At 49.8% G+C, this 14,291-nt stretch overlaps 1 protein-coding gene across 1 annotated transcript in view; it reads left to right on the forward strand.

Moving 5' to 3' along the window:
• Positions 1 to 2,270: 2,270 nt before the first annotated feature.
• ACSF2 (acyl-CoA synthetase family member 2) overlaps positions 2,271 to 14,291 on the forward strand; it is a 38,186-nt gene continuing 26,165 nt past the window's right edge. The window contains exons 1-4 of the mRNA XM_054221492.1: positions 2,271 to 2,396; positions 8,578 to 8,773; positions 10,213 to 10,341; positions 11,351 to 11,404. Coding sequence (XP_054077467.1) covers positions 2,308 to 2,396; positions 8,578 to 8,773; positions 10,213 to 10,341; positions 11,351 to 11,404 — 468 coding nt within the window. The 5' untranslated portion in view covers positions 2,271 to 2,307. The remainder of the gene's footprint in view (positions 2,397 to 8,577; positions 8,774 to 10,212; positions 10,342 to 11,350; positions 11,405 to 14,291) is intronic.

Consider the following 14,291-nt stretch of genomic DNA (forward strand, 5'->3'; position numbering starts at 1 on the left):
CCAGGTATAGCCCTGCTCCTGGGAGAGAAACCGGGGAGGGCTTTAAGGAGACCCGAGCAAGACCCTCTGCATGGCTGGTAAAGGCCTTGGTCTGTGCAGTGCTGCGGACACCGAAATCTGTGCTCCTGGGCTCTAGGTTTACACAAGTCTGAGAGCCTTTGGCTCTCAGTGTAAGGAAACACGGGTGTAGATCAGTTACAAAACCTCCCTGTTTATTTAGGATTAACTTAAAGGCAGATTTTTAACTCTTCATTAGAAAGAAATGAAGAGTCGGTGTCACTGGTTCAGCCTGCCTTTGCTTTGACAATCTCGAACAAATGGACCGAAATGTCAAGGTCACAGTCCCACTAACTTCTGCGTAGTTCTTGGTTTAATACATAACCGGGATTCACCCTGTAGGCTAATGATTGGAGTGTGGGAAGATCAAACTGAAAGTCAGCTTTATTTTTATTAAAGGTGAGGGGTTTTTGGATCCCAGATGTTGATGTTGGTTTTTTTTCCTCCTGAAGTACAGACAAAGCTAATTGCTCTGTTCTGAGATGGTGAGAGGATAATTTCTGGCCATGAATGTCACAAAGCCTTACGTCGTTTGCAGAAATGCATAAATTCACTTAGCTACTGATTTCAGTGGGACTGATGTGTAAACAGAGCTCCTGTGCAGGTCTGAAAAGACTTGAGACCTCCATAGACAGACAGACCATAATACGGGGCGCATTTGCACACTCTTCTAGACGAAGGCTGCAAGGAGAAGGGAGCAGGAACTGCTGAGGGAAATGGGATGAACAGTCAACCTAATCCTGATCCAATGATGCTTACCGTGGCCCTGGGAGCATGAGCTGGCTACACAGCCGGGGGCTGGAGACCCTTCCCAGACCCTCAGCAGATCTCTACCTTGCCTCGCACAGTGTCCCCTCTGCAGCCACGGCCAATTTTCACGTTTCAAAGACAAAAATCTCCCTTCCTCTACCAAAGAAAACACTGTCACTGATGCCACCAAACGAACTCCTTGTGCACAAGATGCGCATTGGGGAAAATCCTTCCTGCTTCTAAAACCAAATATCTAATATGGGAGGGCTGGCTGCAGGCTCTGTTTCCCTATGCGGCTGTGTTACGAGCACATTTATGGCTCTGGCATCTGAAATTCACCATTCTGGGGCTGGTATTGATGCCTTTCTTTGTCAGCGCCATTGTGCTCGACACGGCACAGACACACGGTGTCCAGACACACTGAGCTCCAGCTTCCACCCGGGGAAGAGCTGCAAAACAGCAGCTGGAGACCACCCAGCCGGTCAGTGGCTGAGCCAGAGACCGCCTGTGTCTCACCAACAGCACTCTTTGGTTAATGCCCGTATGGTATTTAAAAGACACAGACCATTCTCTGGGCTCAAATGTATACCCCCGTCCTTTCATAAGGATTAATTCGCTTTTGGCCATTGCTGTTGGCAATGCCCTGGAAGGAAGGCTGTCAGTCATTTCACGCGGGGAAAGACACGTGTGTCACCTCTTCTCTGCAGCAGAGCAGTGCTGTTGCTGTGGCCGGGTGCTCAGCGGAGCTCGGCACCGCAGGGCTCCTCTCCTGGTGCCTGCCCCTGCCTCTGCCCTTCGGTGAGGGGATCTCAGCCTGCCTGGCTCCAGAGGAGCCCTGCAGTTCCTCACTGGTCTCCCATAGCAGGGTACAGGCAGCCAGAGAGTGCCTAAAGCTATTCGTGAGGTAGTAACTGTGATAACTCATTAAGTGGAGAGGGCTGATAATCAATTAGTGACTCACAGGGCTCAGGCACCAAGAGATACAGATGGAGGAAAGTGGAGGCAAGCGGCGTTGGTTATCACGCACCAAAGTCCATCTCAGCCGGGGTGGGGGGGGCTCACTTGGGGTGCGTGGAAGGGCTGGGGTGTAGGAGCAGTTGGGGTGAGACGGAAAAAGGCTGATTGGGCGGTATGGGAAAAAGAGATCATGGAGGGGGGAGATTCGGGGACGGATGTGCAGCGCGGGGGCTTGGAGGCTGGCGGAGGATGGGGGGGGGTGGCCGGGGGGGCTCTGTGACGCCAGCCGTGTGCCGTTGCGGGGGTCCCCCGCCCTGCCTGACCCCCGTCCGGCCCCCGCGGCACGGGCAGGGCGGGCGCTTTCTCCGCTCCCCGTCCCAGCTTCCTCCCCCCCGGCGCCGACCGGCGGAAAGCCCCGGGGCGGTGGGGAGCCGTAGCCCCCCTGAGGCGGGGCGGGAGCGGGTCCGGGGCGGGCCGGGGAGGGCACCGCCCCTGCGGATCGAGCGCCGGGACGGGCCGCCGGGTCCTGCCGCCGCCGCAGGGATGGCCACGGCGCGGCTGGCAGCGCTGGCCCGCGGCGGGCTGCCCCTCCTGCGCCGGGCGGGTGGGCGGCGGGGAGCCCCTCCGGGCAGGTAGGGACGGGCTGCGGGGACAGGGGCTGCGGCGACAGGGGCTGGGGCTGCTGGGGAGGGAGAGTGTGGGGACAGGGGGTGTGGGCTATAGGGGATGGAGGGCTGTGGGGACTGGGGATAGGGAGCTATAGGGGCAGGGGGCTGTGGGTGAGAGGAGATGGGAGACTATAGGGCATGGGGGCCATAGGAGACAAGGGGCCACGGGGAGAAGGGATGGGGAGCTATAGGGGACAGGCGGGCATGGGGAGAAGGGATGGGGAGCTATAGGGGACAGGGGGGCATGGGGAGAAGGGATGGGGAGCTATAGGGGACAGGGGGGCATGGGGAGAAGGGATGGGGAGCTATAGGGGACGGGGCTGTGGATGAGAGAGAATGGGGGCTATAGGGGATGGAGGGCTCTGGGTATTGGGGAAGGGGGGCTGTAGGGGATGGGGGCTGTGAGTGAGAGCAGATGGGGGACTACAGGGGATGGAAGGCTGTGGGGACTGGGGATGGGGAGCTGTAGGGGACAGGCGGCTGTGGATGAGAGAGGATAGGGGCTATAGGGGATGGGGGGCTATAGGGGACAGGGGTGAGAGGGGATGGAGGGCTGTAGGGCACAGAGGCTGTAAGGGCAGGGATGGGGGTTCTAGGGGATGGAGGCCGTGTGTGACAGATGACGAGGGCTGTAAGGCAGCTGCAGAGCTCTATGTTTGTCCAGCCAGGTGGGTGGCTGCTTGCAGGGAGGGCAGGTTCAGCTGGAGGTTTCGCTCTCAGTATGTGTTGCTGTCCCTTGGCTCCCCTAAAACCCCACCAAAGTGTCAGAAGCCAGGCTGCATCCCCAGGGTCTGCCTCCTCCCTGGCTTCGGAGGGAACCAGGGGCAGGGATGAGCCTTGCGCAGCATATGGAGGGATGTGAACTTGTGCCCAGATCTGAGTTGTCTTAGCAGCAGCAGCTCCATCCTGATTGCAGTAATGTGAAATGTATCACACAGCTTCTCCATCCTCCTTCAGCACTCTGACTTGCGGGCTTTGTCAGGCAGCGTTCCTGTCCTCCTGTGGTGCAGCAGGGTGGCAGGGGGCACTGGGGTGCCAGCAGTTCTGGGACACCGAGGACCTCTGGAGTTCGGGGGGTTCAGGCCAGTTCTTTGCCTTGCTTTTCTTCAAGACTGCCTCTCGGAGCAAGTTTGTGGGAAAGATCAACAATAGGAGATCAACTGGCTTTGGGAAAAACTTTGAAGGATTAGCTGATAATCAGAGCCTAATGCTCACTGGGAGGTGTGACCCCTCAAGAACCGTGAGGAGCAGCCCTTGTTTTTTCACGCACGGGGTCCAGGTGTTTCTTTTCAGCTGGGCTGAGATTAGGAGTGAGGTGGCTGAAGCCCACGTATGTGGCTGGGGCTGAGACTGCCATCTCGGATTCCATTCTGAGGAGGTGGTATCAGAAGGGAAGCGTGACAGAGTTCACTGCAGTTTGGGCCCCTGTCTAGAAGCGAAACCAAGGGGCAGGAAGCAAAATGCTTGGAGGAAGACACAGTGTATTCAAAGGAGTAAACTCCTTCTAGTAACATTAAAAAAAGTTTATTAAATTCTGCTCCTAGCGTTAGGCAGCGTTTGTCCTTTTGGCAGGAGTGCAGAGGGGAGAGAGGTGCAGTGGAAAATGAAATCAAAAAGTCTGCTGTAGTAGGAGTCTGAAAGCTCTGGGGTCTTGATCTGTTGTCAAACCAAACCAAACAAACAAAAAAGTAATGAGAACCTGGTTAACTCTTTAGCCAAGAGGGTTTGTTTTAAAGAGTAAAGAAGAGGTAAGGATAGAGCAGAGCAGGGTTAACTTTCACCACCTGTTTATTGCAGTTGTGTTATGTAAAAGACTCAAAAGCTCTTGGTTTGGGGGGAGAAGCTCCTGGTAGACATCCATGAACAAAGGAACTGGCTGGGGAGTCTGTGGACTTCTGCAAGTATGAAGTCTGTAGTGAGGACAGTTCTCAGGCCTTGGGAGAGCAGAGCCATTCACCCATGTGCGGAGGGGATGGCACGGCAGGTTGGGTCAATGTCCTTCAGCGCTGCACAGCGGGAGATTGCTTGTGGGCTCGTGATAGGGGACCTGAGGTTATGCTGATGCCTCTGCCTTGTGTTCGTCTCTTATCCCTCCTGATAAGTTCTGTAGAGACTGGTGAAGAGTTAAAGATGAAAAATTAAGCTGGTTATCTTAGATCAACAACCATAAAATGTTAGTTGGGGCTATTCAGAGATAAATACGCAGAACTCCTAGGATTAGTAGAGAGTTCTTGCTTCAGTCTGATTGTTTCTGCTTGCTGCCATCAGGCAGGAGTGCTTTCTGGGGCTGCCAGCACTGGGCTGCTTGTGGCCTTTCGCACGAGGTGGGGAGGGAGATGCGTTCGCCCTGGGTCTCTGGTGTTTCTCTGTTCAGTTGTGCTGCTGAACTCCAGAGTTAAGGAGTTTTGCAGGAGCAGCTGAGTGCTGAGGCTGGCTTGTTTGGAGGCACCGCAGGCCGTCTTGCTGCTGGAATGTGTTGCTAACAGAAGGTATGAGCTCTTGAAGAGTAGTGTTTAACAGTCTATGCTGAGACCCAAGAGCAAGCGGCGTTTTATTTGCTCTCCTCCAGCTGAGGCAGGGAAATGAGAGCTGCTGTAAGATCAGACCATCAGACCATAGGTCTTGTTTTATCTCCAGCAGTACCAGATGATTCATAGAAAGAGGTGGAGGGTGAATTACTTGTTTTCTGTAACAAAGATTTAAAAAAAAAAAAAAGATGATTTCTAAATGCTTTAGGCCCTTTCTTTGTAGAGGTCGCCTGATAAATTCTTTCAGATCAGATACGCTCGCTTGCTCTTGGCTGTAGGCAGAAGGGAGGCCAACCCCACGTTTTTTTCTGGCATGATATTGCTGATAATGAGTGTATCTCGTATCTGCCTTGTTCCTTGCATTCCTGACCCCCAGTGCTTCCAACCGCCTGCTGTGTTTTATCCCACACCTTTCACTTCTGCCAGGGCCAGGAGATAAGTGATACAGAAATGCTGAAGCACATGCAAACATCAGAGCAGAATTCAGGGAGCTTAAACTAGATAAGAACTGTGAATTTTGCTTTCCTTAATGTATTTGAAGAAACCATATGAGCAAGCGCTTTGAGAAGAGTTAGTGACTCTGGGTTATGAGCATGGGATATCTTAGGCCCTAATTTCGAAACTGCTGATACATTAATTTGAAGATGTGAATGCTTGGCATCTTTGAGAGCAAGCTGTGTGTGTTTTCACTCTGTGAAGGGAACCACCAGTATTTTCACAGTGTTTTGGAGTGCAGGGCTTTGTAAAGACATTTTTTTCTGCTCTTTGATGCTGTTTTATCCCTGTGGTTGGGGATATGGAGGGAGCCATAGCTGTGAGGACTGGAGGTGGAACTGTCGTTTGGCTCTGCCTTTGCAACCTGTTGCATTTAGTGTGAAATTCTGTTCCCTGTGAGGTCAGTGAAACCCATTGGCTCTTCAGGGTTGGAAAAAAAGGAGAGGATAAGACCAGAAAGCCTGGTCTGCCTAGTGCTTTGCCAAGACATGACAGTGTAAAATGCCACCCTTTTCATTGGCAACGGTAGAGGGTTGTGCAAGAACCTTTTGAAGGCTGACTGCAGAGAGCAGGAGACTGTTTCAGCTGCACTTTCTGGATTTTGATTGAGTTTTCTAATAATTGTTCCTCCTCTCCCCAGTCTCCTGTTGTGGTAGGGTTTTTGTTTTTCAGTCCTGTGATGGAGGAATATGTTGGACCAAATTTTTTGCTGATTACTTCCTCAGGTGGTATCCCCAGAGGAACCATGCAGTCCGTGAAATGCGTCTGTTTACTTCCTCCTGCTCCAGCCCAGCGTCAAGCCTGCCCAGCTCCCCGTGACCCCTGAGATGGTGCTCAGGGAAAGTTCTCTGTCCTGGTTTGCTCTTGTGCAACCAGGTCAGTGGCTGCTCTCTGTCCGCTCCAGCCCTTCCCAGGCTGCCAGAGCGGCAGGGACTTCTCTGTGCTTCAGCTGGCAGAGAAATGTGGGGTCTTTAGGGACAGGCTCTGCTGAAACTAGAGGCAACTTGGCTTTAGAGAGATGTGAGTGTGTTTGTCTCCATTAAATGTTTTTGCAAACAGTCTGCGGTTTCCTTGTCTACCCTCATGAGTGACTGAAGCTGCTGGTCTGAAGCCACCCTATGGTGATGGGACAGTGGCTTCTCCAGCCACCGTTTCAAACAGCAAGCGGCTGTGGCAGTGGCTGCAGTGGCTTTTACTGCTTTCACAGGAGCTTTCACCCATTGTAGGGAGAGCTTTTTCAACCTTTATTTTATATAACCTATATTTATAAAGGCTTTTCTTCTGCAGAGCTTGCTTTCATCTCCTAGTTTATCTGCATGCCTTGCCCAGGAGCTTCCAAGCGATAGAAGATAGTTCAGTTTAGCGCTTGTTCTCCCTCCTCCTCCTTGGGCAGCTTTGATGTGAGTTGCCCAAGAGCAGAGCTAGGAGGCACATCTGATCAGAGCTGGTGGTAGTTGCACAACCCTCCATCTGTCAAAAAGCCATGGGGGAAGAGGGTCGGGCTATTCGCTCAGCTGTCAGAGCAAAACTTCCTGCGGAGCGTAAAATCTCGAGACTGAACTCCACCCTGTAGAGCAAGTAACCTCATGCTAAGTTTTGTTTCTCGTGGGCAGGAAAACAAATATTTTGTGGTAAATAGCGCCAAGTCTTTGCAGAATATTGATCCCGTAATGAACAGGGAAGAATTGAGTTCAGGCAGATCTTTTTTTTTTCCTCTTTGGGGCGGGGATCCCTCCTATTATACACTGAATCTGCAAACTCACGGCATTGCCTCTAAGCTATGCACCCCACAAGTGTCGCTTCACCCTGTGCTTCCTGGAAGATCATCTCCTCAGGTGGGAATGGAGGAGCTGGGAGCATGGACGGAGGCAGGGAAGAAGTGAGGAGGGACAGAGAAAGTGGGGGGCTTCCCGGGGAGGAGGGCAGAGGGAAGCTCGGAGCAGGATTAGGTGGAGAGAGAAACTGGGGCAAGAACTGCAGCTCTTGGATGGTCAGGAGCTGGGGTTTGAGGGGAGGTCACTGCTTTTACTGCTGACGATCAGACCGCCCTGCCCACATCTTCTCATTGCTGCCTCTCCTGACTGTGTTCCCTCTCCAGCTTGGCCTCCAGCACAATATCTCTGTGCTCCTCTCAAGGACCCTGCCATGCTATTCCTGCCCAGGTGCTGCTCTGCTGGAACACCTCTCTGCTCTCCTCCCCTCCTACCCCGTGTTTGCAGTGGGTGTAGGCGCCTCCACCGTGTGACCCTGCTGTATTATTGCCCCTGCATTTCTCCCCTCATCTCACTGGTAGCTCCTCAGTTTGTTGATGCTGTTTTCAGTACCATAAACTCTCTGCGGTCCAGCTGGCAGAGACAGTGAAGCATGCACAGCCTGCTTGCTGTTGTATACACAGAGCATTACTTTGCAAATGCCTCTCAGTTACAGGTCAACTTCTTTGAACTCTTCTAAACAGTTTTATTCTGCAGGATTAGACTCTCCTCTGCAGACCTTTCTGGAGACTGATAAAATGACAGGTCTCTCTGACTTTAATTTTAACTTTCTCTTTCTGGGTCATCTGCTCTTTCCAGCAGAGAGAAGCCAGTTGGGGAAATTTCCCTACAAGCCATTTTTATCGTGTTCCTTCCAAGTTCTTTGTGCTATTGAATGATGTAGAAAGACCAAATCCAGTTGCCGTCTCTCAGCAAAGTCCATCATCTGTCCAGATATCCCAAAATGTCCAAGGCAGCTTTCACCCCAGGTGAATGACTGTAGGACTGGGCTGTGCCCAGGCTGCAGGGCTGCTGCAGGCTCCTTCCCCATCAGAGAGCAAGGTCCAGGTTTCCAGCGGAGGGATGAAGGTTCTGCCTGTGGGCACAGGCGGGTCCAGGTGGGTGCACTGGGGTTACTGATGCTGTCTGCATGCCCAGTGCTCCCCCCCGGCTGCTGCACATGCTTTCCAAGTGCTCTCGGAGGTCTTCCTCATCTTGACCCGCTGAAGTGGCTACCCGTGGTTCCCACTGGCGCAAGGACATGCATCGGGTAGTGCTGGTACCGTAAGCAGGTTGATAATCCTTCCAGATGGGGACAATTGTATTGATGGGTTATATTAAAAGATGGTATCTTCTCCTTTTCTTTCACAGAGCCCTGCACACAGCGATACCCTCTGCCTCCCAAAGGGTGACCAACAGCTATGTCCAGGGCACCTTAGACATTCCTCTTCTTGCCAAAACCATGGGACAATGCTTGGATGAGACCGTCGAGCGTTTTCCTGACCGTGACGCCGTGGTCTTCTGCCGAGATGGGGTTCGGAAGACATTTGCTCAGTTCAAAGAGGAGGTGAGTGCCTGGTTTGCCCCTTGGAGAGCACAGGTGGGTGGATAGTGGCTTCAGCAGACCTGATGGAGAAATGGAAACAGTTTCATCACTCAGTTTAGGAATGAGCTGTGTCTTATGCAGATCTTCACCCTGGCCCTAAGCAGAGGGTAACAGCTCCTCCCTGGCACCACCGATGGGCGTGTGCTGCCTTTGTCCTCCTTAGAGTCTCGAGATCAAAGGGAGAAGGCAACGTATGTAAAATGCTGAATATCCCTGAATGAACTTTCATACTTAAAAATTATCACTCCTATCTGATGTGTTATGGGCTGGTGTTTTTGTCCTCAGGAGAAAACCCACAGTGTTTTTCTCCACTGGAGCAGGCTCCAGCTCTTGTCTTAGTCACTCTGCTCTGAGTGTCAGAGGTCCTGAGAGTGTGGAGGTTTCTATTCCAAGCACAAAGGCACCTGAGCGAAGTCAAGGGCTTGGTCTCAATATTACATAGAAAAACAGGTGTGGGTGAATCTATGCATGTGTACATATACATGCATATTGCGTACAAATATATGTCTATATGTATTCTGAATGGAGGGGCAATATTTCAAGCTAAGTACTGAGAAAGTTTCTATTAAAGGTATGATATGATCTTGGATAGGAGGAATTGTTTTTTGGGAGTTTTGGTTGGTTTGTTGTTTTGTTTTTGTTGTTTTTTTTGTTTTGTTTTTTTTAGATTTACTAGTGTTTTGGTTACATCCATTCAGATAAATAAGATCAGCTGTGTTTACCCTAATTTTAAAGAGTAGGCTGTTATTCAGAACTGAATCAGAGAATAGTTATTCTTCATATCTCTTACAAGGTAGAGTTCATAAATTCATTTGAGAGCATAAAAAAGCTCTACTAACTTTCCTGAATACCTCAGAATATTTTTACATGCATCTTCACACAATAAAGTAGTCATGTTGATACAGTGGCTGAGTTCAAGTTAATGAAGATAGGAACCCCAGACTGGTCAAAAATCACTTGATACAGTTTCCTTCACCTGAGTCCATCTCCTCCGAGTAAGCGATATGCCAAAACATTGGCAGATCTAATGGTGTAGACGGGCACAGCGTATGGGTAAGGCTTAGTCCTAAGTTGAGTTGATGAGGAGGTAGACACTTAGTCATTGGGCAAGAATTAATTTGCAACTATTTTTACATCATTGCTTATTTTGGCTTCCTTCCTGCTTTGTTGTATTGTTCCACGCTTCTTATTTTTGTGCTTTCAGTCGACCTGCTAAGCAGGGGCTGGTCTGTGCTCTGTGGCTCAGAAGATGCTGCTGCTGACAGACTGCAGCAGAGGTACATCCTGTCCATTTTCAGCTGCGAAGACGATGCTTTTCCCCCAGAAAGCAGTGCCTGGAGACAGATATCCCCCACTGCATCCTGTGTGTGATCCTCAGGCTCTTGTCTGGTATTTTACAGGTGGACCGGGCAGCTGCTGGGCTTCTGGCTCTTGGCCTGAAGAAGGGCGACCGGCTGGGAATGTGGGGTCCCAATAAATACGAGTGGGTTCTCATGCAGTTTGCAACTGCCCAGGCAGGAATCATTCTGGTAAGGAGTTTGCTGTGTCTGGGATTTTAGCAGTCTGCTGGGAAAGGAAAGGGACACAAAGAAGCAATAAGAGATACTGGAGAGTAAAGTTTTGTCTCTTTTTTCCGTGCTCTTACTGAATCCAGTATCTAAAGAAGATCTGTGAAGCCCTCTGCGTCTTTGTCCTCCACTATGTAGGAAAGCAGACTGCAGAGGAAGGAGGAGCAAGAGACGGACTGCTGTGAAGTAGCTTGTAGCAGCTGATGATAGATGGAGACATGCTTTTGCCTATGGGACCATTTTTATGTAACGTGCTGCTGTCCTAAAGCTACCAGTTATTTAGATCCCTCCTAAATAGGACCTGTATTGCTTCATGGTGCAAATGCTCACTTAAAAATCTAGTCCAAGTTGTGTATCCCCCAAAGCCAATTTTCATTTGAGAGTATGACATGGCACATTCACCAAAACATGTCTTATTTAGACAGTGCACCATGGTAAGGACAGCCATCTACCTTCCGTTTTCTTCATCGTGGCTCATCCCGGTGTCTGCTAAGACACAGTGACAGGGTGGATGAGTATGGCTCAGTATGAACCTGGTGGTGAACTCAACTCCAGTGGGCAATACTGCTTCCATGGAGAATTGGACAGGAGAAAGCTGGTATTTTCATGGTTGTCCGTTAAGAAACCTGACTTGCTCTTGAGTTTTGAGTCTTCAGTTCAGTGGATTGAACGTCTGCCTGGGAGACAGGAGGTCTGGTTTTGGTTCCTGAAAGTCTGTTGTGACTGTCTGACCTCACATAAATCTCTTTTCTGATTGTTTTCTTTTGTGGAAACACAGGATTCCACTATTTTTTCTGGAGAATGTGAAATCCCTGTAGTGGGGAGCTCTTAGTTCTATGTGTTGGAGAGGGGGAGAGGCTTTGAGTGGAGCTTGGCCCTGGGAGAACTCTTCTGTTGGAATATGTGTTAGGGGAGAGGGTTTTCAAGGCAAGAGTAACTCTGATCAACTTTCTTGTTTCTCCCTCTTAAGGTATCTGTGAATCCAGCCTACCAGGCCCTTGAGCTGGAGTTTGTCATCAGGAAGGTTTGTATGGCACTCGCTGGGAATGCTAATTGATTCGTTATTAGAGCGCATACAAGCAGCCGTCTGTTAAAGGGGATAGTGGGGACACAGTATGGATGGGCTTCTGGTTAAGCCCTTGGGCATATCAGGGAGAGCTGGCTGCAGAGCAGGGCTGGTGGTTGCCGTGTGGAGGGAACACCAACCCTCAGTGACCGCGGGGATGAAGCTGCAGTTCAGTGGTCATGTTTGTTGATACTCCCTTTGGCTGCCACCCCGTCTGTTTGATGGAGGCTTCTGCAGCCTTCTCATCCCTCTTTGCTAACAACCATGTACTGCCAATATGGCACGAGTAACAACCATACTTGCCAGCAATCAATTACTAGGGAATGAGGAGAAAAAAAAAAAGGCAAGACTAAATATCTGACCCAGGGACTGTTCTACCCAAGAAGCTGTCAGCCAGGACAGCAGAGACTCTGTAGTAATACAGCGTGAGTGCAATCTCTAGAGGCAACATCTGTCTTATGTCAGTTCTGAGTTTCCCACACTCACGCTCCATCGTGCCTGGGAGGGAGAGCACTGCCCGGCCGTCCTGCCTGCCTCCTGCTTGGGGCAGAAATCACCATCTGGGATTTTAACCTTGAAAGTAGAAAGGAGGAAGGCTCAGAAAGGACCAGCCTACTTGGTAGCTTGATTTTTCCCTCTTAGATGTGTCCTAGGCCTTACTGTCCTTGGGCTTAACCTGGTTTAAGTCCTAGGTATTGCCACGACTTGACATCTTTCTTCTGTGGCTGCCTTGGCTACTCTCGTATACTGGCCTGGGTTTGAGTTTGCAATGTGCAGCACAACAATCAGTTTAAACTGTTCTGGCTCCTCAGCTCCAGTAGTGAGGAATCCAGGCTACTAAACATTTGATGACTAGAAATTAATCCTAGGATGAAGCAGCTAACTCACTCATCTGTGGTTTGTTCAGCTTTAAATCAAAGGCTGATGTTTAGAAGAGTTGGAACCATGTCTGGATCTTCTAGCACCATCCAAGTTCTGGCTTTGCTTAGAAAGAAGTGGATAATACCTAGCAGCAGAGACTTTTCTCTTGCATGAGGGACTCTGTAATTTGGTTGCTGGGCTGCAACCTGAGTTCCCATTTCATCCTTCATTTAATCCTCTTAACGGTGGTCTCACCGGTTGTCACTCCTGTTTTCTCATGCGTTAGGATTGAACACAGTGCTGTGGTGAAGCTCATCTCTTCCAGTCTGGATGTCCTCCTGCTTCTCTCACCAGGGGGAAACGTAAATGGCAGTACTTTCCTTTTTTCCCAGTGATACCTGGCTTTTCTTTTCCTTTCCATCTCTGTATATCAGGTTCTGCTCTGATTTTTCTTCTCCAGTGTAAATCTGGAGTGTTGTTGAGGTAAAAGCAGAAATGTGCTTCAGCTCCATTGGGGGTTACTCTTGTCTCATCCTCCCAGGTTCGCTAGTGTTCACAACTTTCCCATGTACCTTTGGCACTGGGATCTCTGGTGTCCCTCACCCCTCTAATTAATTGTTTGTGTTTGTTTATTTGCACAACAAAACCCCTGAAGGATTCAGGCCTTTGTCTGTTGGATCCTGTCAGCCTGCGCAGACCCCTCCTTGCCCCATCAGGTTCCCTCACTTTCGTATATACAGAAATACATGCTGAATAACCATTCCTCTGATTCCTGATGTATTTCCAGGGCTTTAATAAAGCAAACTGTTGTCAACGCTTATATGGCAGGTCCTTTGAAGAAGGGTTTGCTGCTGAAGAAGGGTTGAGACCAAGTGGGAGATGCCCAACTAGAGACCTTTATCTCGTATAGCATCTGCCCTGCAAGCGCCTCTCCTCCCATACAGTCTGTTTTGCAAAGTTGGTACAACCAGAATAGCCGTTTGAAAGAACTAATAGTAAAAAGTTACAAAGGCCCAAAACATCCCAGAACACACTTGGTCCTCTGGGTTCTGGGCAGACTGTTCCAGAAAATAGAGCAAATGTTTGTCTTCCTTTCTGACAGACCCCAGAGGGTACTTACAAATAATTTATTGGCGTAGCCTTGGTGTCCTTATTTCATGGACCTTGGGAAAATAATGAGAACAGCCGAGTAAATCATTTATGTAAATAGTTTATTTGACAAGAATGTGGTTTTTGGAAGATGAAAGTAGTTTGCAAATCTGGGTCAAATTCAGCAAATCTCTTCTGCTGAAAAAGCAATAGAAATTCTTGGAGTAATTAAAGCACTTTGTTTCAGGAGTATATAAAGGTTGAATGAAAAATGTTTTAATTTTCAAAATAGCTAATGCTTTAAAAAGAGGTGGAAAAACCTTATGAAACAGAACACCTTAAAAAAAACTCCACAACTTGGGTTGTGGCTTGACCTGAGAAGCAGCCTTTAGGTTTCCTTGTTTTTCCAAAGTTCCTCAAACATCTTCATTTCACATCAACTCAAAGGAATTAATTTCTTCATATTTTGGGACTGGGTTTTTTTATGAGCGTTGTCACTCCTAATCTGAAAAATCGGTCATTTGCCTTGTGCTTGCAATGAGGAGTGTTGACCCTGGGAGGAGAGGGAGCCTCGGGCTGCAGCTCTTCTCTTTTGCGCAGCAAAAACCAACCAGCCCATCCCAAATGGAACACCGGGGAGGAGCAAAGCCCTGGCTGCACACCTGGATCAGGGCTGGGGGTCCTGAGCGTGCAGTAACAGCACCCTGCCCTGCGCTGATGGGGTTTAATGAGTGCACAGCTGTAAGGGCTGGGTTTGCGTTTGCTCTGGGTGTATCTGCCTGCTGGAGGCATGTCCCCAGCCCTGGGAGCGTGGCCGCTGCATGCTCGCTGTGCAAAGACCTGTGTCATGCTCTTTAGTGAATCTTTAAACCGCTGCGCACCATGGTTCTTCCTA

The sequence above is a fragment of the Rissa tridactyla genome, chromosome 15, assembly GCF_028500815.1.
Source record: "Rissa tridactyla isolate bRisTri1 chromosome 15, bRisTri1.patW.cur.20221130, whole genome shotgun sequence".
Lineage (NCBI taxonomy): Eukaryota > Metazoa > Chordata > Aves > Charadriiformes > Laridae > Rissa > Rissa tridactyla.